The sequence below is a fragment of the Epinephelus lanceolatus genome, chromosome 11 (assembly GCF_041903045.1).
Source record: "Epinephelus lanceolatus isolate andai-2023 chromosome 11, ASM4190304v1, whole genome shotgun sequence".
NCBI classification, from domain to species: domain Eukaryota; kingdom Metazoa; phylum Chordata; class Actinopteri; order Perciformes; family Serranidae; genus Epinephelus; species Epinephelus lanceolatus.
This window is the reverse complement of record NC_135744.1, coordinates 10,532,947-10,559,795: the sequence shown is the minus strand read 5'-3', so window position 1 is coordinate 10,559,795 and position 26,849 is coordinate 10,532,947. Positions and strand designations below refer to the sequence as shown.

The following is a 26,849-nucleotide window of genomic DNA, read 5'->3' as shown; positions in this document are numbered from 1 at the left end:
TCCCTAACTTCAGCTACCACTGTTTTCAGATAAGCAGAATGGGCATTGCACAGTACTAAAGATTAAAAATGGAAAACTAATGTTGTCATACAAGTTTCATAAATATCATCAACCCAGGGCTCCAAACTGTAAAAAGATATAATCTAAGTGTATTTATTTTTTCCAATTCTTTTATTTTCACTCTCCAAAAAAACAACACTATTTACATCCCCTGTTTCTTCTTTTGTTTGGCATCATCACAAGTCATTAAAGAGTGTGTCAATCTTCCTGTCTTCCTTCAGGAGAACATAGAGCTTGCTTTAGATGACACAGAGCCCAGCACATCCCTGTCTGTAGCAGTGGTAGACCAAGCCTCAAGCCAAGCTCTGGTAAGTTCAGTGTTTTCATGCTTCTGTTGTCTTCATTTCTGGCTCAAGTTTCTGGATATTTTCATGCATACATTTTGTGTTGCCTCTGAATGCTTCTCAGAACACCTAAGAGACTTGCATCCCTTTCATGATCTATTTTCACATGGTAATCTCTGGGCACTCTATTTTATTCAACAGTAATTATCATCTTTTAGCATCAGAAGTTTTCTTTCTGTGAGTTTTTAAATATTGAAGGTGTTTGGCAGAGGCTCAAAAGAGAGGGTAGAAAGCAGGAAAAGAAAGGTTATAGAATTGACTTCAAGAAAGAAAATCGATGTGTAGCCTCTGCAGCCTGTGATCTGCACCATGGAAACAGAAATGGCAGAGTTTAGAGAGTCATAGATCACTCTGGTATAATTCCAATGTGTTTGGTTGGAGTGCTTTACTTTTTAAAGGGTTCACACTCTAATGGGAATGTCATCAGAAGCAGTGAACTGTAGTACATCACACTACAAACCAAAGGGGGGGGAAAAAAACACTGATTCTTCAAAGTCATTTCGAAAGTCAACTCTAAAGATCTGCTGCAAAGAATTAAAAGACATTTTGAACCTTGATTTTTTTTTCACCCACAGATATTTTTTTCTCCTGTTGTAGCTCAGATGTCCGTTATCGCAAACAGCCTTAATGCTCATTCATTGCAAGCCTCATAGTTGTCATATGTCTCCTCCAAACTGATACTCTGTGTTGTATTTGAAGTCGGCATAGTGTGCACTGCTGATAAGGATGTCTCCAGTGTAACTTCCTGATAGCTGCTAAAACAGTTTTTGGTTTTGTGAGTTTGGTTCCCCAAGCTCCCAGGGTGGATTCAGTCATCAGACATGCCAACCAAAGCTGGCTACCTCACTGTGGAGCTCATTGTCATCCACAAAACAATAGTGGCTTATCTAAATGTCTTTGGACAAAAAAAGTGCATCATTTAAACTCTGGCAAAAGTTTAAGAACAAAAAAAAAAAAAAAAAAAAAAACGACAAAGTGTGCTTTTTAATTTTTGAAGTATTTGAATGTACAAACAAAAACCTTCCCCATGCACTTATTTCAAGATCATCAATGCTGGAGTGGGTTTTATTTTCCTCTCTGTGTTCACACTAATTGTACGACTAATTGTATTACTTTTTAATCCCTTTTCCCTCACCACCCTTCGTATTCATGAGCTCTTTTGTTTGTTTCCATTTCGATTATAAGGAAAAGCTAAATTGATGATGCCATTTACAGCAACTGCTGGAGGGTGCAAAGACCACAAATGCTTTTGAAACTTTAATTTCTGATGCTGGTATTAGGCTACTATCATGCCTGCCACAACTAGGAAAACATACAGTGCAGCAAACTACTTTTACTGACATTGAGTGGGACAGAATATTAAAGCAAACACCGACTATAGAGGCCAGCACTCAACATTTGAAGGATAAATTTCAGAAACTTTCATAAGTAGTGATGATTTGTTTTTTTTAATATCCTCTGATTTAATGTGTTCGCATTGAATAGCAAAAGCAAGATGAATGTCCTTGTGGCAAGGTGTTTATGTGAGGAACTGTTGTAAAAACATAATCTTTTTGGAGTCCAATAGGTAAAACAGAAACGAAGTTAAAGGTACAGTGATCATCACAGTCTCACGGCAGAACATTTTGTGTCCAGACTGGCATTGCACTAAAGACCCATGACCTTTGCGTGTGTGTGTCTGTGGGTGTACATGTGTTTATTTGACAGGTACGGACAGTGCGGACAGATGAGGCACGGGGCCTGCTGTGGCTAATGGAGGAGGAGGCGCTGCAGCCTGGGGGGTCAGAGGAAACCCTCTTGGGACGTCTCTTTAGCTACTATGGACCTGCTGAGGGCGAGAGTAAAGGCGAGGAGAGGACACACACACACACACACACACACACACACACGCACACACACGCACGCAGACATAAACTCAAACATTCTTAAAAAATGGCCTGAAGGTTTTTACTTGAAAAAATCTTTTGAAAAAAAGCTACTATGAATATTCAATCCCAATATAATTAGCAGTATATTAATATCAGTGATGTTGCCAAAGCAATAACATGGTGTAATCATTGACTGTATATATAGATGGACGACATGTCTCCACTTACTCCCACTGGACAAAAATGGAGCCAGATATCTCAGACACAGGCGCTGTAATCTTGCGTTGGTGATGTTATTTGAAGCCAGAGTTACACAGTAGTTATCGAGGAGAAGATGCCACAATATCGAGGTCCCGCCATACACCTGCATGACTCGATTGCGAGCACAATCACAGCTGATAATCATGACATCACACCCGATTTTTAAAGCATCAAACAATGATTAAAACCAAGCTTAGCAGAAAAATGAAAACGTGAGCATACATTAGTGTGATAAGAACTACCTAACATCGTAGAAACCATCTCTGGAAAAAGCTTATTAGACGTGTACTTTGATTTTTTTAGATTGGCCAATGTTCAATCATCTTACGTGGAGGGGGCAGGGTTTATGACCCGTATTGTAGCCAGCCACCAGGGGGCAGTCAAGATGTTTTGGCTTTACTTCTGGATAGCCGCTGTGTCGTCAATCTTTAGCATGCAGTCTATGGTATAAATAAACACACTTGTTGTAAGCATTTATCTCTGCCCTTGAGGCATAAGAACATTATGTGCAATTTGTGATCATTTGTGAGAGCAGAATCATCCTTTACTCTCTCTTTCACAATATTTTCCAACTCTTGTTACACGTTTAATTTCAGATAAAGAGATTTCACCTTGTATTTTTAACAGTGTTCGAGACTATAGTCCTCCAGTGAAGACTCCTAAGCTGTATTGTATCATGGAGAGCAGGCTCTTCATATCTGTATAATAGACTGTACACAAAGCACTATCTGACAGATTTACTATAGATGACTCACCCTTTCTGTTTATATTGTTGGCAACCTTGACAACTGTTACTTGCCAAGGTTACAGCTTATAGAAATTATCCTAATAAAAGTCAATAGAATTGTGGAAACGTGTTGTTGCAGCCTCCCAAAACAACAGCTGAAATCTTTTCATTCATACTCTTTATACAGGCCAGATTTGAGCTCTGTCTCCAGTTTATCACCCGTATCTCTTTGATAGTCCACCGCATGAACAACTAGGTCGGGAACAGATTGTCTTTTATTATGACTGTGTCAGTAAAGTTTATGTAGGTGTGTGACAGCCTGCGCATACCAGAGTAATCAAGACAAGATGAATCTTTGATAAACCCTTCATGCAACACTTTCCTAACCTCCTGATGGAGACTGTTCATTTTTGTCATTCTCTCAGTACATGTACAATGAGCCAGGGAGTCTCACACTGCCTCCTGCATTTACATCAGGTCACACTTTCCTCCTGAAGAGTGAAAAGGATAATCATTTCCTGCTGGGCCACAGTCACGGGACTGACTGGGTGGAGTACGATGTCTGCGGGTGGCTGAACTACGCCAAGCAGAATCCTGCAACTACCAATGCTACAAGCCTCCTGCAGGACTCCCAGAAGTAAGGAGCACACCTGCAGGAGAACCCTAGCTTTCAGGGGTCATTACATGAATTATTCCTTTAGTGGATTTTTACAAAACTTTAGGCTTAAATAGTGTATCTCTTACAGGAAGATCATCAGCTCGTTGTTCATGAGCCGAACGGCTGGAGCCACTGTCCTCTCCGGTTCCATTGCAGGCCTTGAGGGGGTTTCCCAGCTTTCCTTGCGAAGGGCCACTAGCATGAGGAAGACCTTCACCACAGGGGTGGCTGCTATCAAGAAGAAGTCCTTGTGTATCCAGATAAAACTGCAAGTGGTAAGAGGAGAGGACAGAACTAATCAGTCAGTCAAACTTTGTTTTTGTGTCAACTCCAAGGACACCGAGGAACAACATCCCAGTCAGCACCTTTATCATTAATCGGTTCCTGTTTGGTAACAGGTGGGAACCTGACAAGTTGATGTGATAAATATATCAGGGCTCATACTTGTGAAATTGTACTGCAGTGTACTTTGGACTCTGTAGCATAGTTTTAAAGAAAATGGATGAGATGACAGCCAGTATTTGGGCTGCACCCAGAGATAGATTTAAAAGTAATATTAGGCCTGGTGGTAGTGTGCCATGAGAAGAGCCCTGCAGCTGTTTCTCACTTTCCACAATATTCTGCACATGGTATTGTTTTGGCAAATAGATGATGGTTAGGATATGGTAAGGGATAAAAAAGAAAAAAAAAATCAAGAATTTGAAAATACTTGGATTCAGAGGGGCTCCTTAAAAATGCCCAGATTTAGCATTTTGGAATTTTTTGAGTTTGAACGTCTGTTGGTTGTTTGACTCCAGAAAACAATCAACTTTGTGTGGAGAATTGTGTGTGTTTATGTCTCTGTGTCGAGGCGAGGCCCCGTACCCCTTTCTCCCTAATGTTACCTGTCCAGCATGCTTTGCAAATGTCAGTTTAATGACCTGTAGCTGCTCAACCTAAGTTAAAAATGGCCACTAAATGTCCCAAAAAATAAATATTTCGCAAAATGCAGTTACTGAAATAACAAAATCAAGTGTAGACAGTGTGAAAGGAGCATGCAAAAGGAGACAAATACAAGCACTCACAAAGAGTACTTCAATATTGTGAGCTATGCTATATTTTTATATGTGCTTGCTAACCTGTTCATGTTCAACAGTTATTATTAGTCCAAATCAGTGTTAAGTAATTGTTGTATGTACAGTGTTTACTGTTCTGCTGGACGCTATAACCATCTAACTTTATCCGCCAGGTTGAACTGTGCTAATGTAGCTGCTAGCTAGCTTATTTTCAGTGTTGAGAGTAATGTTACTCAACATACTTTTGTAATGCATTGCAATAATGATTACTTTGAGTAGTTACAAAGTAATATAACGCATTAACAATAGGATTTCAGTAATATTACAGTTAGGTGCTTGAAACAACAGCAATGCCCAACTGTAGATCAGCTGTTCAGTGTTTACAAAAACTCCAACTGAGGCATTTTAAGAGTAGCTTTTAGCTCTTCTAGCTGTCTTGTGGTGCCCACAGGTGGCTTTCTGCGCTCAAACTGCCTGAATCAGACCCAGCAAGTCCAAGAGTAATGCTGAACTGAAGATCGGTTCCCAAAAAGTGCTTAAAAAGTCATTGAAGTGTATCATTACAGAAGAGTGGCAACCCTATGTGTGGTCTTTAAACCTGGTATTTGTACTGGAATTAAAGTAGCAACAACCATAGAAAATTGTTTTATCAAGCAAGAAAATAATAACCCATTGTGCATTATTTACAGAGGCATTATAATGCCAAAATTTACACGAGGATCATTACTATGAGATTTTAATTAAGGAAAAACAAAACAAAAACATCTTGTCCTTATTTACTTCCTGCAGCCAGGGACACATGTTTTGGATGATTGAGCATATAATAAGTTTGGTGTACGTTCAAAAATTGTATTAATATTGTAGGTTGTGCATGTCAGAATCAATATGCATAGCATATGTTTGTTTTAAGTAAAAAGTTAAACTATTGATTGCATGTAGATTCGACAGTGGAAGATAAGGCTTCAGCCCTAACTGTGCTCCGTATTTTCCAGGATGCTCTGCTTGACATGGTGCGGAGGTCCAGGATTCACTTTGTTCACTGCATATTGCCCAAGGCGGATGCCCTTAAGGCTTTGAGTGGATCCCTGTTCAAAGGAGGGGAATGTGAGGCTCAAGGGGAGACTGGAGATCCCGGCTTAATGCAGCTGGATATAGCCCTGCTCCGTGCTCAGCTGCGCGGCTCCAAGCTGCTGGATGCTCTCCGTATCTATAGGCAAGGTGAGGTAGCTGCCTTCCTCACATACTAAGGACAGGTGTAACAATACACACCTCTCCTTTTCTTTCTTTTTGGGTCCCTCCTTCAATATCTGTTACAGACATTTCCAGAATATAATGTTGTAATTTGATACTGACACACAGGCTACCCTGACCACATGGTGTTCTCTGAGTTTCGCCGCCGCTTTGACGTGCTGGCACCGCACCTCACCAAGAAGCACGGGAGGAATTACATCGTGAAGGATGAGAAGAGAGTAAGTCAATCAGCGAGAAAGGAAAATGTAAAGCTCCGCCAGTGGCCAAGCACAGCAAAGATTAATGTTGTGAAGAGGCAGCTTCATTACATCTGCCCCTGAATTGTCAGCAGCCAACTGACAGAGAAATAAACCCTCATTCATCAGAGCCATTGTAATGATCTAATCAACTTAACCTTATCAGTATCATGCCTGTTAAAGAGGCAGATCGCTAGTGCGGCTTAGAAAGTGCTTTGCTGCATTCAAAGCGGCAAAATACCACTCAAGTACATGTACTTATCTTTCTGGGCATTGGAAACAAGCTGCCAAGGTTCTACCCTGTTTTATTGACAGCACTGGTGTTTTACCTTTGTAGTGCTTTTGTTTTAAAGTTATGGATAAGGATTGTGAAAATAACCTTTAGAAAATGCTTGGTGTGAGTTTTATTCATCAAAGTTAACTATCAATGAAGGCGTGCTGTGCATTGGTGCATTGGTCCTCTGCAAGGGAAGTCCCGCTTGAAGTGCAGTGAAGAGTAAAAGAAACACTAAAGTTTGTTTCTAGAGAGAAATGAGAGAGAGAGAGAGTGAAAGAATGGGGTTAAGGGAGAGAAAAGCTTTTTTTCCCCAGTGTCCATGTTTTGTGGCTGAGTTTCTGTGGAAACACTGGCAAACAAAAGCCCCTCAGTGCTCGTGGCAAACCTCTCCTGGTGTAATCTAGATGCGGTCTTTTAGACTCTAGGCTCAAGTAGAAAGAGGAGGCTGAGACAACAATACACCTACAGTATACAGCCCGGTAGATGGACAGAGAAAAGCTCCAGGCTGGCTGATGGTGTATCTCTACATTGGCTATGCATGTTTAAAGCTGCAATAGGACCAAGAATAACCAGGGGGTTATGAAGAATATGCCAGGAGCCGGTGGATTATGGTGGGGGGCAAGTTATAATTGATTTGTGGTTGGGAGGTTCTGAGGAGCCAAACTTTTCCTGTTCACACTGACTTACTTTCAAAACAAAACCCAGCCGGGAATGGATGTGAGAGGAGAGGGGGAAACTGCACTGTACCATTAGTTCAGCATGGCAACTTAGGGGAACTGTGGACTACTGAAGTGTTGCAGTGTCAGTAGAAGTTCCCACTGGATCCAGCAGTTGAAAGACTAAGTGTGTGTGTATGTTTGTGTTCATGTGTGCCTTTACCCAGGCTGTGGAGGAGCTACTGGAGTCCTTGGATTTGGAGAAGAGCAGCTACCACATGGGTCTCAGTAGGGTAAGTAATGCCACCGCATCTCAAACAAATAAACAGCTTCAAAATTATTGAATAAACCTTTGCTGTGAATCGCTGCCAGTTTCACTCTTCTTAAAGCTCTAAGCACAGAGCTGCAGTACACAACTCCTTTCATCCTTGTGTTTTTTACTTTAAAAGACACTTGCTGTCTGGGGGAAGTGTATCTTTCATTACACCTGTCCCTCTTTGAGGTTTGTTTGTCATCCTTGTTTTGGAGAGTTGCCAAGCCTGGCCCCTTCTTCCAGTCTTATAGCCAGTGGCTACCCAAGAGGCATGTCTCTACCCTGCCCGATGATGTGACCGTAATTCTCTCTTTCTTTTCAGGTCATTAGAGCAAATTCTCGCAACTGATGGCCCTCTTTGTTTTTCCCCATGACCGTTGTAAAGTAATCACAGTAAACACTGCCTGGCACACTGAGGTCTAATCCTATCAGCCGGAAAATGGCCATCAGCCAAGAAGGAAATCAAAGGAAACAATAATGTAGAAAACAGTGGAACTTGTGCTCCCAGATACATGCGCTGTACAGGGTCTCCTTTTAAAAAACACATGACACAAGAATGGTTTGGAGGCAGCGGCTTTGCATGGTGCCACACTTTGGAGTGTGAAATGGGCTCAGAAGTAGACAAGCACAGTTGGCCATTCACAAAGCATTCCAGTGGCATCCTAGGAACCTGTCTCACTTGCATGCCAATTACACCAGCCCCAAATAACCTTACAGCAGTGGTATCACAGCTTTTGATGACAGGATCTGCCATTAGAGATAGCCACGTGTCTACAAACAGCACGTACATTTTAGAAAGTACCACACGCATCAGATGTTGGCTCCTGCTCAAACCCCACTAAGCAATTTGAAAAGTCATATTCACTGATGTCACTGAAGGCTTCGCCTCTCCCTGCTGGTTTCCAGATTCCACTCCTGAAGCTGCTCGATCATTTTCAGCTCCTGCTCTGTTAACAAATCACATATGGAACTGATAAATTATGAAGCATTGGGACTTGTATTGAGAGAAAGTCCATGATCCATCGGTTTTAATAGCTTGCTGCCTTTGTAACCGGAATGCATTCACAGGGCCTAATCCCTCTGAGGTATAGAGAGGCCATGACGTGATCTGCTTTATATTAGCTGTTTACCTGTTTTACCTTTGGCCCAGATTAGAAACAGACAAGGCTGATTGTCCCAGATAATCACTTAATCACAGCTTTCTCACTTAGATAAGACTCTCCTGTCCGTGGATTACACTTTCTTTTATTGATTTAATGCTTCGGTGCACTTATTTACTTTTAAACTCTGTTCTGTTTATATTTTTTGCTCTTGCACTTCACATTAAAACAAGGCCTCTAAATCCAATTTCCCCCTGGCTAAAATGAGCATTACATAATCTCTCAATAATTTATCCTTTGCTAATAAGTTAATTTGATTTTATGTGTGTGTGTGTGTGTTTGTGCTTTGTTCTAGCTGTTCTTCAGAGCTGGCACCTTGGCTAAGCTGGAGGAACAGAGGGATGAGCAAACCAAGCGTAATCTCACCCTGTTTGAAGCTGCCTGTAGAGGCTACCTGGCGCGGCAAGCCTTCAAGAAGAGGAAGGTAGGCAAGACGTCACATGGAGAAGAAGGGCTAAGACCTCAGCAGTGGGACCTCCCCACTGGTCCTCCTCGTGAAAATAATTGGAGGCAGACATTACTGTTTTGAAGAGGCTGTAGCTCACTCATTTTTGTGAAACTAGACAAACTAAGGCATCCATTGGTACCAATCACTTTGGCATAGCTTGTTGATAAGGGGGCTAAATAGCGCTCCAAATTTGGGATACATTTTGGCGAGGGAACAACTACAATAAGAATTTTCAAAGGAGTCTATTAAACTTTTTTAAAATTTTTAGAAATATTAACTCTCCACATTGACACAGTTTTCAACTAAGTTATACTTCAACAGCATAATCAACTTCCTGAAAATTCAGAGAATCTATGAATAATTTCTAGGGGTGCCACCAAGTCTAAGCCAGTAATACCAAGGATTTATTCATCCAAACTGAATTATCTATCTCACATTTAATTCATATCATTAGCTGAATGAGAGAAAATCAAATGGATTTATTTTAATACATTGCAAGACACGAGTTAAAATTGCAAAAATAATTCTGCAAGCGAACAAAGTTTAGTATGAAGGTCCATTTTGCTGCTAAGCTCTTTTTTAATAAAGTAGGTGAAGAATGTGAGCTCCAGAGGCCTTGTTGCCTTGGAGTCCACCAGGAGTTGAGAGTTCCATGTTGAGAGCTAATTTTAGTGCCTGTTTGCTCTGCTCTTCGGGTAGATCTAGCCCGCTCTGCTGTAAATCTTCAACTAATTATAAATGTCTTCTCTAAATCAATTGCCCTTACACCCTCCCTCCCGCTCTGTAATCCATCCAGTCAGCTCTCCCACGGGGATATTTGATGGTGACACGTCCATTTCTGTTGCATTTTATCAAACTACTCCCCTTAAATGCAGCCTTATCAAGCATACTGCTGACTCACACACCCATCTGCTCCACCCATCTTCCATTTTTCTCCCAGCATGTGATGGGTCCATCTCTCCGGACCTCATACGTGTCCTCTTGTGATATATGGAACCCCGCAGTCCTTCTCCCTCTCTGTGATTACTATTTAAGTGAATGTGCCGCTTCAGCTGGCTAGTGATGAACCAGCAGAAACAGAATCAACATTGCTGCTCTCCATCCAGCATGACATGCTGTTAGTGAGTAGATATCTTGTATATGATGCCAGTAAAACTATTAAATTGTCATCTTTGCAATAAGGTAAATCAATATGACCTTTTATATTACTGGACTTCTAGCTTTCCTCTGATATTTTTACCATGAGTGTCTGAGTAATGGGTGTTAGTTAAAAATGGGGAACCAAGGCAGGCCAGTGTATTTTCTTTATTATGTTCAAAGGTCATTATTCACACAGTGAAGCAGGCTAAAGGCCCAGTGCTTCATAATCTGCTAGAACTTGGAGTAAATCAACAGCGAGGAACCATTCAAGATTGCCAGGCAACTACGCAATTACAGAAGTCATTAGCTAAGAGACATTTTTTTCCCTCTGCCCCCATGTGCCCCCTATCTCCTGCAAATGTATCTATAATAGAAAGATAAGAATTCATTTTCATTTTGTCTGTGAGTTTATTGCTCTTAAACTTGGTATAGGTTGGCAAGGTAAGATACACATAACATACAATTATGAACATGTATGAATGAGACCGAAGATTCTGTCACGTCAGGGCTAAAGGATGAAGGACGGTTTGAATAAGCCTTTATTCAAACCGTGCACATGATTATGCACATTACTTTTATGGTCATACCCAGTGTTTACTCAAAATTCAACTCAATTAAAAAACTTCATTCACCCACAGCATGGCGATTAAAAAGTACATGCAACAGGGCACACACACACACACACAAGCACAAATATAACAAGGACCAGTTGTAATACTTTAACAAATAGTTCAGCATTTTACAATTTACACAACATTTTGCAGAGAGTCAAATGAAGATTAGTGTGACTGCCATGTCTGTATGGTAAATGTGAAGCCAGCACCAGCAGCTGGTTATTGTAGGTGAGAACAAAGACTGTAAACAAGGGGAAAGAACTATACCTGGTTCTGTCCAAAGGTAACAAAGTGCACCGGGCCCAAAAATTGCCTGGCACATCAACTCCCTGTAAAACAATGATGTTTCGATATGACACTTAGGTTTTTATATTGCTTAAACAAATGAGATATAACATTTAACCACTGAGCCTTAAACGTACCAGGTGGTACATCTTGTTCACTCTAGATAGTGTCATGCAAGGTACTGAAAATTAGTAATCAGTTACAGTTACTAGTTACTATAAGTAAAGTAATTAAATTACTTTACCATTTACTGTATATAAAAGTAGTTACTTACTTGCATTACTTTTGAACATCTTATTCATATCCATTTTATATGACTTACATATTGCTGTGGAAAAGTGTGGGACAAGACAACTGTCAAATATTACCTATGACTCTAATTGGAGAATATATTTAGTACCATGTCTAGTTACCACCAAAACTAGGAGAATTAGAGTGACACATTACTTCCTTTGGAATAATCCAGTATTCATAACCAACAAAACAAATTTGCTAAAACAAAAAAAACAGTTTTCAGGCCTTGTAGTCATTCCCACAGTGTAGCTGAAATAACTTTGCACAGTAGCTGAGGATGATGGATGACTGATAGATAATTGGATAAAAAAGCCATTCAAGCTGAGCTATGCCTCATGTCACAGTACAACATACAGGACATGGTCCATTCTGATTTTATCCATGGAAGGTTCCTGGTGCAGGTATTCACTGCATTGAAATAGTGCAATCATACATTATCAAACTCCGGTCTTTTCCAATAATGGAATGATTTGACAAGTCATATGTATCCTTTAGAAAGAATAAATCTAAGCTTTTAACATTATGAGGTCAGTATGTGCAGTAAAGTGTCAGATTGACATGTGAAAATGTGCACTGTCAAGAATCAGAAGTGAGAAGCAGAGCCAGTCTGATTTGCTTTCCCTTGCTTTCCTCTCCTCCCCTCACCTACGGCTAAAGTAATGGCAGTATGCTAGATTTATAACTATTGAACTGTTACATGTGTCTCGTATTGCAGTGATTACCTGAAAGGCATTTTTTCCTGCTGAAACTCATTCTGTTTATATTATTCCTGATTCAATTAGTCGACACCATGGTAATGGGACAGAAGCAGGGCTGTGGAGTGATTTTAATCTCTGCTTCTCTCCATGATTTACAGACTGTGTTGCTGTTCAATCTTAGAGTAATCATTGTATAATAACATCCACTTGCGCCTTTGCTGTTACCCTGTTATCCCATTGTGAATATTGATAGGCCTCTTGCACCGTTTAAAGTATCCAGTCTTAGCAGGTACAGTAGACGATAGTTTGCCTCTGAAACAGTGAATATGAGTTCTGGTGAAGCCTCTCAGACTCTGACACATGCTGGGTGATGTATATGGATGTGACAGAAAGTCACAAGTTCCCTTTGATTGATATTCCCTGGCATGTTAACCTTGTGAAGCTGTGCCAGGCCCATGTGACATTAAATGACAAAGCCATAATTTTTCTTGTTTTTTTGCCTCTTTCAACTGTCTCCTCAAGGGGACAACCTGACATTTTAAAAGTCTGTTATTTTGCCTCAGCAGGCACTTACCGCATTGGGAGGTTTGTCCTTCAGGTACCCTACACATTTTTTTTTTTACGTTGTTGTTATTTGCATTGAAATCAGTAAAGCACTGTAAAGCAGCAAACGTAAGCTAGCTTTAGCCTAGTAACATTATATTTATTCATTTGAACCTTTTCCTCTTATTGCAACAGTGCTCACTGTATTTTATGATTTATCTTTATCAGACAGGGATACAGGATATCATGATACCATGCAGTCACATATGGAAGAAACATGAATACCTCCCACTGTACAGACATGGATAGGCTCTGTATTGGTATCAGGTACATTTCTTTGTATAATGTGCACTGATTACATTATTTAAGGCCATGGTAACAGCTAGGATTATGGCTCATAGAAATGCATATTGCAGGATTGAAATATCATTTGATAGTATCATTATGGTATTGTCCAGGCATTCAACAGCTCCTTGATTAGGCCCATAGACTATATAAAATAATGATGTAGCTACTGTGATGTCACCCTTTGGTTTGTGGACTCCCGTTTTGAATCATCGAGTTGGGCATTTGTGCCATCAACATCTTGGATTTTTGGAGCCAGAAGTGACCATATTTGGACAATAGGGTGGAGATAACCCTAACTGTGACAATGCTAATGCTAATTTTTGCTTGTGAAAAACAGGCTTAAAACCATTAAAAGAAAATGTGCTTATCAGGAAAAGTGAACATCCAACTCCTCACAGTGTCTTTTAGTGCAACCAAAGGATTTTTTCAGGAGACCAAAAAGTTGCAATAGACTCCCATTAACTGAAATTTGGCAGCACAGCGGTACAGTGGTGAGAATTGTCACCTCTCAGAAAGAGGGTTCCCTGGTTCGATCCCAGGGTGGGGGAGCATCAGCGTGGGTTTTCTCCAGCTACTCCAGCTTCCTCCCACAGTCCAATGACATGCACATTAGGTTAATTGGTGACTCTAAATTAGCTGTAGGTGTGAATTTAAGTGTGAATGGATGTCTGTCTCTATGTGTCACCCCTGTAATAGCTAAGCAGCCTGTCCAGTGTGTACCCCGCCTCTCGGCTGATGTCAGTTGGGACAGGCTCCAGCCCCCCTGGGGTTATGGAAAAATGAATACAGCTATGCCTTGACTCCTACCTAACCAATGCTGTTGCCGTTGCATCGACTTACCAATGGACAGCACCAACCTGCCGCTCAAATTGGCTGTGCCCTTAATTATGCATAACTTTAAGCCTTAATACCATTTAAATGGGTGAGTTATAAAATCTCACCCCCATACAGTTGTCATGAACAGGGAAGTATGCTATAGAGACCCAAATATTTTTTGAACCAGGCTGTGAACATGTTCATTTCTGCTGTAAAGTTGGGCATTTTAACATGGTGGTCTATGGGGATCAACTCACTCTTAGAGCCGCTGCACTTCTGCGTTGGTTTCATCTTTAAGCCCTAGAGGTTGCTGCTTGATTAAGCCATACCTGTGATCAGTCGCTGTCCTTGAGCAAGGCATTATCTCATGCTGTAGAAATCCCCAGAGCATGACCATGTAAGTATTCTCTTCAGAGGTGGGATCATATCCATACATATGCTGTGCATGCACACACTAGGACACATTTTTAACTCTGATGGAAATGTAGAACATCGAGAAAGAGAATGAAAACACGCTTTTGTCTTAATCTTGGCTCATAAACCTAATTCACATCACACTGTCTTACAGCTGTCACACCCTCTTAATGTGACATGAATACCAAAATGTTTATCCATGGTGTTCATGCAGAATAATCGTTTGTTTGTTTTCTATTCATTTTTGACTAAATATGACAAGTGAGACCTGTTTAAATCTTCTGTCAGAGATTTGCTGCATTTTACTCCATGTTAAGGCTTTCACTGTGTGACAAATCCTAATTGGTCATAGAGAGTACCTTCAGGGCGAAATGTACCTGATGCTGAGAATTGCGTCGCTCTAATTGGGTTTGCCCATAATCTGCTGCTGCTGGAGAGCCTCATGCATAAGCAGCATGGAAATCGTGTAATACTTGGAATTAGCTGCCAACATGTTTGATTTAATTAATCAAAAATTAGCTTCCAGCCTTGGAACACAGTCTGCAGAAACTCTCCGGAGGAGGCTGGGAAGTCCTGGGTTAGCTGCGAGCCCATACACAGGCAGTATAAGAGAAGAATGAGAGAGATGAGTTTTTTTCTTTTCAAATATTGTTCATGATATGTGAACAGTGGATGAATTCTGTAAAGAATTTATCCCAGTGAGTAATTAAGATGTTCCTATTTGTCTGGCATTGTTTCATGGACCTCTGGACACTGCCACCCTGTGATGTGTGCGCATTCCAACACTTAATAAACCATCTGTTTCTATATAATGCATTTAACACCATGGTACTGGACAAATTGCTGCAGTAAGGCTATTATTATGTTTGTTGTCTTGGTTATGAAACACTTATTTGTATTAGAAGATCAATTTACAGATACAGTTGCAAGCAATTAGATAAATATTACATTACCAATGACTCAGTCTGCGTATCTGTGTGTGTACACTATAACAAACATCCCAATTTCCGTAGATGTTCCTGTTTGGTGACTGCATGTCCGTTTGTGTGTTTCAGATTCAGGATCTGGCAATCCGTTGCATCCAGAAGAACATCAAGAAGAACCGTGGCGTGAAAGACTGGCCATGGTGGAAGCTCTTCACCACAGTCCAGCCCCTCATTGAAGTCCAACTCACTGAGGAGCAGATGCGAAGCAAAGACGTGAGGAAGCCTTTCTGTGTGATACACCCAACCTGATAGATTCCTCTCAGTTAGACCCTAATCTGCTTTAAAGAAGCACTACCTGCCGCAGCAGCACGGAACTTCCTGTTATTAATTATTGATGTTTCTTGTAATACTTAATATTTAACCGTTGTACCTGTAACATTACAAATAAGCTATATAGCTGCATTCTGTGCTCCAGGAGGAGATCCAGCAGCAGAAATCGAAGCTTGAGAGGGTGGAGAAAGAGCGGAATGAGCTGAGGCTGAACACGGATCGATTGGAGAGCAGGGTGGGTCCCTTTGCCTGTGGCAATGCATGCTGGGAGGACTGTGTTTGAGTTAAACTCTTTCATTTCAGTTAAAGATCTGATTACTAACTTGTACAAGAACAGTGGCAAATATTTTGTGGTTCTGTGTGACACCCTGTCTGTGTGTGTGTTTGTGTCCAGATCTCAGACTTGTTGGCAGAGCTGGCTGATGAGAGAAGCACGAGTGAGTCAGCGTCCCAGTTGCTGGAGACTGAGACTTCAGAGAGACTCCGCCTGGAGAAGGACATGAAGGATCTACAGGCACATATATACACTGATAAAAACACACAGCGTATTATTTAAAAAATTCAAATTTCAATGTGACTGACAAGCTCTTATTTTGATTCCTGTCTTAATCTATACATTCCAGGCTAAGTTTGATGCGGTGAAGAAACAATTAGAGTCACAGGAGATGGAGGTGATGGAGGCTCGGCTCATGAAAACATCAGAGCTCAATGGAGAGTTGGACGATGACGATGATGCTGGTTAGTTGAGCTAGGAACTGGTAGTTGTCATTTGCAGGTGCAGACCTTGGATGTAGAAAGAGAACTGGATACAAGGTTGGAGGCAGGGGCCCTTTTCATTCCTATGAAAGTTGCTTAAAGGGAAATTTTAGCTTATTTCAACCCGTCTCCTATCGTCCTAAATTTGGTTCAAGTGACCAGTGACATACAGATAATAGTTAGCATGTTAGCCGTTAGCCTAGATACAGCCGTAGCGTCAGACCTGTTAAAATGTAAGAGAACGGGCAACCTTCAAGTGCAAAGTTAGTCCACTAAACAAACTTTTTTTCCACAAAGACCGCCTCATATCGTTAGGATAAATGTCAGAGAACATATAGAAAACGACATGTAAACGTGTTGTCTTACCTTACCGGTGTGCTGCCATGTTTGTATACAATTTAGCTCTGCTTCCAAAGCGCAGCTGAAATATCGCGAGAACAAGCAGCGATCTCATAGCGTGCCTGAACAAGCAGCAACAGCGGGAAGGCAGAACCGGACGGTCGCCTGGACAGAGGAGGAGGAGGAGGAGAGAGAGAGGCGCAACAGGTAGAGGACGAGAGAGGAGGAATGGCTGCCACAAGGCTGCGTAGCTCTGGAGATTGGTGGTGTACCTGTGGATGCTGTGCCCCAGTGCCCACAGAAGAGGAATGCCTCTGTTGCAAGGAATGGGACCGGTTGCAGCCTTATTTTCAAGGTCTGGATGTGACCGAGGACGAGACACCTCCACCTGGAGTAACGTTAGTATCCAGCTGGGCTTTATCTAGAGCTGACGAGATATATTTCGGTCACGCTTTGGAAAGCAGAGTTAGAGGGATAAACAAACATGGCAGCACACCGGTAAGGTAAGACAACACGTTTAGATGTCGTTTTCTATATGTTCTTTGACATTTATCCTAACGATATGAGGCGGTCTTTGTGGAGAAAAAGCTTGTTTAGTGGGCTAACTTTGCACTTGAAGGGATGCCCGTTCACTTACGTTTTAACAGGTCTGACGCTACTATGCGCCCCGGCTGTATCTAGGCTAACGGCTAACATGCTAACTATTATCTGTATGTCACTAGTCACTTGAACCAAATTTAGGACGATAGGAGACAGGTTGAAATAAACCGAAATTTCCCTTTAATGGCACATGAGCTCAAAAAAGCTTGTTACCTGGATCTTCTGCAGTGTGGGGGGCTACAGAACAAGTGTGCTAGAAACTTACAGCGGCCGAGCAGCTAACTTCCAGTTTTGCACTCTGCTAACTTGAAAGGGGATAAAATGACTTAATCATACGACTCTTCTAGACTTTAGAAATGTTATCAGACCAAAAAGATGAAATCCTGATAGTGAAACAAGTCATTTTATGAGGATTATGACGATAAAAAATGTATCTACTTGTCTCTTTCACAATGTAAGTCTATGGAAAAAAGTATTTTTGGGGCCAATGGCATCATGTGACACACCCGGAAGTTGTAATTTCACATTTGGCCACTATGTGAAATTGGCTTCAAAGCTTGGCACTGTTCCTGGTGGCTCAGTGCAGACACGAAAGACCATAGGTGTAGATTTTGGGGCGACGCAGGGCACATGTCCCCCACCACTAAAAACATTAAATGCATTTACACCATAAACTGATGCCAAAAAAGCACAAATTGGTGCATAAGTATTCACCAGAATGCAGTAGTGCTCAAAATTTTCTGGCACACGACCCCTAAAGCTCCTATTTAATATACTCCCCCCCCTCAATGTTGAAACAAAACCTACACCCTTGCCAGAGACAGTCATCCATCCTTGTATTTAAATCTACTCCCAAAATTACAGGAGGACTTTTCTCTCTTTTTGCAATCACAGTCTTGGTCATCAGTGTTTTTAAACATTTGTTTTCATTTCCCTAATTAATTGGCCCCTGTGACATTTGCAGCAGCTCGCCAAGACCCGCCTAATGGGCATTTCAGCTCAGGTCAGAGGCATAATTTACTGAACCGTACATACCGGCATTATGTGCACAGTTTGAAAAATCTCCTTTACACTAATTGTAGCTGCAGGAATTAGTGGCGTTGTTTGACTGTTTCAGCGGGAGACATGGCAGCGAGACTTGGTCACATAATGCTATTAAGTATATTTTCCAAGTTTGGGATTTACCGCTAGGGGATTAAGATGTTCGCTCCCAGGCGTACAACTAATGCCTGTTGCTGATTGGTCCCCACCTGCTGGGAAAGAGAGCTCCCGCTGAGAACATATTGTCCGTGAGACTTTTTTCTTTCCCGCCGCGTTCCCACCCCCCTTCAACCCACCTCAGCAGACAAGCCATTACAGAGCATATCAGAATTCTTAGATGAATGAGAAAATAATCGTTGGGATCAGAGCCGGTGGCCCTGCAAGTTGTCATTATGCTATATATATGCTAATGAGCAGCACTGATGGAGGAGCCGGTGTTGGTATGTGAAGGAGAAATGGACAGCCTCTAAAATGATAAGGCTTGGAAATGAACCTGAACCTGAATATCTGCCCGGCTGCTGTTATAGTTCTGATAGCCTCTGACAGCTCCAGAATTAGGGTCGGCTAAGAACTGTGGAAAGTGCCACTTAGACATGTCCTTCTCTAACTACTATTGTGGTGTGCTCAGAATTCTTACCTCAGGTTTATCCAAGATTAGAGCTGAAACGCAAAGGCTGCTTTGTAGTTTCCTGTCCAATTTTTTGACCTTATAAGGTTGGGATTTGATGAAAGACGTTTTATTTCCTGAGAGATTATATTATTTCGGTACTTGAATGTGATAACCATCACAGCCAGTACAGTGCACTCCATAATCCACAGCATCCATCATTTCTGAGCTTTTGAGCCTTTTCGTCTGTGTACCCTGCTAGACCTGCATTAAAGGCAGGAGACACCCAAATGTCACACAGACATTTTCCGAATTGTATGTCTTTCCTCCAGGAGGCGAGTGGCGGATAAAATACAACCGAGCCATTCGTGAAATGGACTTCACCAAAAAGAAACTCCAGCAGGAGTTTGATGAGAAGCTGGAGACAGAGCAGCAGAGCAAAAGACATGTCGAGAGAAGGGTAAGAAACTTTTTATGATCATAAGTTTGTTAAACAAATCAAGTCTATTTTGATGGTACCACACAATTGTGGCCAGTTAGTTATTTAAAAATAATAATAATGATATGCATTGACTTGTCATGAATGAATAATAAAAAAATGTGTTTGTTTGCATGTGGTTGTGTGTGTGTGTGTGTGTGTGTGTGTGTGCTGCAGCTGGCTGATCTGCAAACAGATAATGAGGATGTGCAGCGCTCTGTGCAGCAGCTGAAGAAGAAGTGCCAGAAACTGACGGCAGAGCTGCAGGACACCAAGCTTCACTTGGAGGGCCTGCAGAGCCGCAACCATGATCTGGAGAAGAAACAGAGGAAGTCAGTTCCAGTTCCTTTGTCTGGCTATGTGTCTGTCTGTTTGTCCATCTGTCTTTCGTAAACACAAAATTACAGGGAACACGTTGCTCTTTTCTCCTTGAAAGGCCAGGCGCAGACACTGTGACCCACCCGGCAGAACACTAACGTTTTCTTTAATTTGAATAGTGACTGAGATGTTCTGTAATCTGTGGAATTGCATTAGCTGAGAAAATGACTCAGACTTTAAGCACTTGAGAAGCTATCGCTGTGGCAGAATGTGATCTCTCCCCTGTGGCTAATTGAAGATGCTCTGTGGGTGAAATTATTTTCAGCTGCGCTTGAGAGAGAAAAACAGGGAATTACAACGAGCTGACAGCATGAAACACTTAGCTGTTAAGTTCACTAACCATAAGTGGTTCTGCCCCAGACAATTGAAGAAAACATTTTGCACATTATTACAACCCCGTTATAAATTGATGGCTAATGGAAGGGGATAACAGTCAAGGCTAAAATAAGAGGTAGCGCTGAAGTGATGTTGGACTCTGTGTCCAGGATATCCTCATATGGTCAAAATCTGCTAAGTAACAGTAGTTAGGGTCGGACATTAAGTCGGTAGGCTCAATATTTTTAAATGTTCATACACAACTACTTCACGAAACCATGACAGTTTATGATGACAAATGACTTGATGTAGCAGTTTTAGCTCTTGTAGCCTTCAGCTTTCCACAAATTGGCACATATTGGCACTTTGTGTAATTACAGATACACAGTGTACTATGTTGCTGTTGCTATCTGGGCTATGATATTGCCCCCCCATCTCCCTCTATTTACTAAAAATAGATCCAAGTATTCATTTGTTCCACAGGCCATTAAAGGGATAGTTCAGATCTTTTGAAGTTGGTTGTATGAGGTACTTATCCATGATCGGTGTATTATATACAGTAGATGGCAGTCAGCATGTCCCCAGGTTGGAGAAGCAGGCAGAAGTACCGCCATGGAAATGTATAACAGTTTAAGTGTACGCTATATTGAGAATATTTTCACTGCTTTACCTTACCACTGGACAGACTGTTAACACTTAAGCTACCCATGCTCTTGTCAAAACTACCAGACTTCACCGACAAGAACATTCATTTTAGCTCAATGATGAAGGGAGCTGCTGGTCCACTGCTGCCTCGATCTGCTTTGGGTTGTTGTGTGACTTTGGCAAAACCAAACTAACTCACAGTCTCACAATAAGTGATGAAGGCAGCGGTAGACCAGCAGCTCCTGTGTTAAGCAGTGTTAAATTACTGTTTTTCTGGAGTCTGGCTTTGATGAGAGCGATAAAATGGCCTCAATTCCCTGTCGGATATCAATCTCTGAAAGCAACATTAAGTTATGAATATGTATATGTATATTATGTGTACGCACTGATGACTTTTGTGTGTCTATTGGTGACCTTTATGATGTTGTGATGCAATGTTTTTGTGATTACAGTGAAAACCAATTTCTCCATGGGTATTACATTTTTTTTTAAAAAGTATCTATCTGATGCTGAGCTGTTTAGCCCAATGGAACCCTAGTCTCTTGTAAAATCAATAATTTGCTGAGCTGTGTATCCATGTGTGTGTGTTCCAGATTTGACCTGGAGCAGAACCAGGCTCAGGCTGAGGTACAAAGAGAGAGGAGCCAGAGGGAGAAGCTGGCTCGCGAGAAAGACATAATGACTGGTGAGATGTTTAACCTCCGCCAGCAGCTGCAGGTAAGCTACTTTACACTACAGTGCATACTTCAAATGTACTCTGATGTCCTCTCTCAGGGACTACACGTCTGGTCTCTCTGCTCTCTATTTGACATAACTGGGCTGGTACAGATGTGCACTATACTGTGTCTCTTCCGCCTGCAGGACAAGGACATTGAATTGTGTGCAGCGAATATGAAGGTGCAGCAGCTGGAGGCAGAGCTACAGGATCTGTCCTCCCAGGAGTCCAAGGATGAAGCCTCGCTGGTCAAGGTCAAGAAACAGCTTCGTGACCTTGAGGCCAAAGTTAAAGACCAGGAGGAGGAGCTGGATGAACAGGCTGGAACCATCCAGATGCTGGAGCAGGTACAGGGCAGTGCAGATGTGGTATTCCATACCAGTATGGTGAAATATTTCAGTTTTTTACTGCTAAGAGCTGCTTTTAACACTATGTGTGTGTTTCACAGTCTAAGCTGTAATTCACTAAATCTTATAACTCAACAAAAAACTTGCATTTGCCCTAAAAGCCCAAAGGTCTCATCAGTTTTGTGTAAGAAATCAATTCTCTCATTTTTTACAGATGGTAGAAATCGTGTTCTGGATCAAAACCAAGATTCTTGTTCTTTTTCATTTTTGTGGTTTCTGAATTCTGTGTTTTGGCATTTATTTGATGTGCTGTTAAAATGCATGCATCCTCACCATGTACTCAGGCTAAGTTGCGGCTTGAGATGGAGATGGAGAGGCAGAGGCAGACCCACTCTAAAGAAATTGAGAGTAAGGATGAAGAGGTAGACGAGATCAGGCATTCCTGCAGTAAGAAGGTAGGTGCTGCTCATTCTCACTTATGCATATGTGCGCTTTTTTTCGTATACATAGCCTCTCAATCTTGAACCAACAATTAATAAGACCAGAGGACTGTGCTACAAAGCAAATTCACCATTCCTAGAATATCTTTCTGTTATCTGGCCTCCCAACCCTAGCACTGGATGTCTGGATGAAGAAGCTGGTTATAAACTAGCTCAGTCAGCTCTGGGTTTTCCTATCCAGCCATGAGCACGATCATTTGAAAGGGAAACAGGGTTGTTAATTACAAGTGATATAATAAGAATCATGAACGAAGTACCTCTTGTTATATGAGATGAATGAATAATTCTAGAAACACTAGAAATAATTTCCAAATATTAAAAGTAGGCCAAGGCTTAAAATACATGTAGGTATTACTATGACTTTAATATGAAGTGAGTATTTTTTGCTGTTTAGTTAGATGATGAGGAAACAACTGTGATTAAGTAAAGAATGAAAAAGTAGGTGATGAGTGATGAGATCTATATTCTGACTGAAATGTTGCATTGATATTTGCAGGTGCCAATTAACAGTGTGGATTATTTTTCTTACAAAAAGACAGTCTTTGGTTTTTATTGCCAGTTATCATCACAGAGGTGTCTCATGTTACCCTGAGCTGCAGTGATGTAATCAGAGTGTAAAATCAGCCTCACTGTCAGCTATCACTCCAGGGATAAAATACACTTTGCACAGTTACACTGCAGCTAAAATTATCATGATATCATTTTAAAACCAGAGCTAAAAAAGAATGCTTGGAAAATAAAACGATTCCACTGACCTATTAAAATATAAACTCTTTTTTACCTGACTTTTGTCCATATTGGGATATTTTCTTCCAATGATCTCATCAGTCATTGCTTGGGGTGTTGATGGATTGTGATCCGTTCTACTAATGTTAACCTGCTACAGAGCACTTTAGCTTTTCAACATGTGTTAACACTTTGATTTATCCCTGTTAAAAGGGAACCAGCTTCCTAGAAGTGAAAAACCAGGGTTAATCCTGAAGTTAACTCGCCAGATCTTGCTTCATAATACAGACCTCTGATCACAGCAGCACTGAAAAACACACACTTATTCAGACTAGGGCTGTCCGCGTGAACTCGTTAATTACGAGACGATTGAGGTCAAAGCAATTGATTTTTAATCGCATTAATTGCATACTGCTTTTTTGTCCCCTCATAGTAACGTCGCTTATAGTCAAATTGCTGCAGCAGCGTCCTCCTTCTGCAGTGATGAAAAAGTAGCAACTTCCTTGAGCTTTTAAATGGCCAATTTAACTTTCAAAACACCTACACGGCTCAATTGACAAATCAAAAGTAAGCAGAATCTTATACATAATGTGAGACAGAAGTATAAGCTGTAGGGGGGCCCTCTTGCTGTGAGGCGACAATGCTCACCACTGCACCGCCATGCCACCACCACCACCACCACTGTGTTTTAAACAGACACATTATAAACACTAACAAAAAGTGACATTCGCATTTGGAAACAACACAGCAAACACAACAGCAAACAGTTCTTCAAACTCTTCAGTCCAGCACAAGCCATGATGAGAAATGTGGGAGTCGCTACAGTAATAATATGAGAAAAAAGCCTGCAAGCTGCTTGGCTAATTTACACAATGTAAAATGCTATAGGCTTGTGCTAATAAGTTGGCTTGTTGTATTAGTGGGGAAAATGAGTCCAGCAAAAGACAGGTGCTTTGTCTGTGTACTTGTGTTTGAAAATGTGTCTACTTTAGGTGTGTGTTTTGAATCACGCAAACTTTACAGCACTTCACAGAAACCCCACTGCCAGCCAGTGTTTTGGAGGTGTAACTGCAAAGCAACACAGACACACCACCATACAAGTATATAATTTTGGCATGTTATGTTATCTTACTGTCAGGGGGAACAATAGTTTCATACATACAGGACCTGTATGAATCAGAGAAAGCAACTAAACTGGAGCTCCTGAAAAGTGCAAATACGGTTGCATTAAGCGGGGATCACTGGGGGTTACTTGGGAATCAAAATGATATCAGAGTAACTGCACTTTCTCAATTTAGAATAGTGTAATCCTTTAAAAACATCAAACAAAAACACTATGTTTTCCTTATACTTCTACTTTCAAGTTGTCTCCTACCTCTAAGTCGTTTTTCAAGACCAAACTGTTATAGCAGTGCAGCACTGAATTAATAAAAATTAATCTAAAAGTCAGGATCATAAAGTAAATTTCTTTTCAATACACTCTGGTGAGAAATGCTTCACCTTGTAAATATGGACTTCAAAACTGTTTTTAAATGCAAAATGATGAAATTTTAAACATGTGATTTAAAAATGTCATTAATCACAATTTACTATTGAAATTCAGTGATTCATTGCGATTAAAAAATGAATGGTTTGACAGCCCTTACTCAAACGTGTTGAAATTCATTATACTTACAGATTCATGCACAGCCTAACTTATCAAGCTCTTGAATTGCTTATTTCAAGTTCATATTGGTAATCAGAATGTGTTCCATGTGGTACACAAACATGCTGTATTCATCAGAAGAAGAAATAAATAATAATTTTCTAGTATAGTGCAGAGGCTGCCTATTACACACAATCATGTATTAGGAACAACAAGCACAACGTTCGCTGGAAATCCTTACACCTACCCAACACAGCACATGCATATTAATAACAAAATAAGTACAGTTTAGAATACGAGGACTGGTTGCGTTTGTATTTATATTAAACATGAAAAATAAAATGTTATCTCCTTTGAAAGCCTTTTGATGGATCTACAGGCTGGCTGATCCGCTCAGAGGGGGACCCATTTGTCTTTGACGTGCGAGAGCAGCCATGTCTAACAGGACGGTCGATGGTGTGTTATGTCTGACTTTGTTTATCACTGATCATCTGTTTGTGCATCCTGACACTCTGTTCATGTGTCCTGCAGCTGAAACAGATGGAGGTGCAGCTGGAGGAGGAGTATGAAGACAAGCAGAAAGTGTTGCGTGAGAGAAGAGAGCTGGAGTCCAAACTGCTCAATGCCCAGGACCAGGTATTTCCATCACTCTGCCTCTGGTCTCTGTCAGTGCAGCTAAGTGTGCGCGATTTAGTGCGTGCCATTTCTTTTGATCGCAGAGAAACTGAATTTGAGTCTGGAGAGGTGCTGTGGGTTTTGAAGGAGGATAGTAAAATAGAGTATGTGTAACAATACTGGCTAGAGAGGTGCATTTTGTGATTCAGGTGAGCCAGAGGGATGTGGAGACGGAGAAGAGGCTGAAGAAAGACCTGAAGAGAACCAAAGTCCTTCTGGCTGATGCACAGATTATGCTGGACCACCTGAAGAGTAACGCCCCCAGCAAGAGGGAGATCGCCCAGCTCAAAAATCAAGTATGCCATCCCATCAACACTCCACTGTGTCTCATACTGATACAACCCCCCGACACACACTTTTAGAACTTGGTCTGCTGTCTGAATAGAACTGCGCTGATAAATCCTCATTCCTCTGCCTATCCAGGATAGATCCTTGATCTTGCCCTACTAATGTTTGTCCCTCACCTCCTCTCCACTTATCCTTTCTCCTGTTTCTCACAGCTGGAGGAGTCAGAGTTCACTTCCGCAGCAGCAGTTAAGGCTCGAAAGAGCATGGAGATTGAAATAGAGGACTTGCATATCCAAATGGAGGATGTGGTCAAAACTAAGCTGTCGGTGAGTTTTGTCTGTGATGTGTCTTAGGGGTGCCACATATTGCGTGAATGTTCTGCAAGTTTCTAACACGATAAATGAATGTGTCTTTATAATCAATAGCAATATCACACGTTTATAGATAATGAAACACCCCTTTTCATCTCACAATGCAGAAAAGGTTTCCTTGATAAAAAAAATATACATATATATGTAAATGTATTTCATACCCTTCTCTGTACGAGCAAATGAAACCCAAAACAACAAACAATGTTTAATTAATGGGGGGCTTTACCTATCAAATTCTCACTCATAAAATGCAGCAGGGCTCTAACATTAATATGCATGCATCACCAAGCCATGGTGGGATATTAAAGTTAAATGCCCTTTGGCATGTATCTGATTTCAACATTTTGCTCTAATGGATAAATAAGCTTTGACGAATGTTTTTTTTCTCTCCATCTGCTCATTAATGGCTGTCTCATGAGAGTGCCGCTTGCATGTCAGACTCATAGACTGAGGATGTTTGTGTCTCTGGAGACGACACACACAACGCCGTGTGCCTGTGCTTTGCTTGTTAATTGCTGCATTTATGGCAAGGGAAGGTCTAGTAAATGTCTCAGATTAGAGAATGCATATCGAGGGCCCGAGTCTCTCCCCCCTGAACACAGAGGATGAACTCTAAATAGGACATCACCAGTATGCTGCACTGGCTGCACTTTTCCCTGCCTAAATGAGCCAATTGATTATCTCCAATTGGTCTCATCCTC

General features: G+C 41.2%; 1 protein-coding gene across 4 annotated transcripts in view; it reads left to right on the top strand.

Moving 5' to 3' along the window:
* Positions 1 to 26,849, top strand: part of LOC117266160 (unconventional myosin-XVIIIa-like) — a 78,737-nt gene that overhangs the window by 31,249 nt on the left and 20,639 nt on the right. For all 4 annotated transcript variants that reach the window (XM_078172239.1, XM_078172238.1, XM_078172237.1 and 1 more), the window contains 20 exons: positions 282 to 368; positions 2,112 to 2,250; positions 3,738 to 3,897; positions 4,007 to 4,193; positions 5,966 to 6,191; positions 6,333 to 6,442; positions 7,621 to 7,686; positions 9,162 to 9,290; positions 15,522 to 15,665; positions 15,868 to 15,957; positions 16,117 to 16,236; positions 16,346 to 16,460; positions 19,398 to 19,525; positions 19,721 to 19,875; positions 21,475 to 21,598; positions 21,743 to 21,943; positions 22,288 to 22,398; positions 25,346 to 25,450; positions 25,639 to 25,785; positions 25,990 to 26,103. In XM_078172239.1, coding sequence (XP_078028365.1) covers positions 282 to 368; positions 2,112 to 2,250; positions 3,738 to 3,897; positions 4,007 to 4,193; positions 5,966 to 6,191; positions 6,333 to 6,442; positions 7,621 to 7,686; positions 9,162 to 9,290; positions 15,522 to 15,665; positions 15,868 to 15,957; positions 16,117 to 16,236; positions 16,346 to 16,460; positions 19,398 to 19,525; positions 19,721 to 19,875; positions 21,475 to 21,598; positions 21,743 to 21,943; positions 22,288 to 22,398; positions 25,346 to 25,450; positions 25,639 to 25,785; positions 25,990 to 26,103 — 2,658 coding nt within the window. The remainder of the gene's footprint in view (positions 1 to 281; positions 369 to 2,111; positions 2,251 to 3,737; positions 3,898 to 4,006; positions 4,194 to 5,965; positions 6,192 to 6,332; positions 6,443 to 7,620; positions 7,687 to 9,161; positions 9,291 to 15,521; positions 15,666 to 15,867; positions 15,958 to 16,116; positions 16,237 to 16,345; positions 16,461 to 19,397; positions 19,526 to 19,720; positions 19,876 to 21,474; positions 21,599 to 21,742; positions 21,944 to 22,287; positions 22,399 to 25,345; positions 25,451 to 25,638; positions 25,786 to 25,989; positions 26,104 to 26,849) is intronic.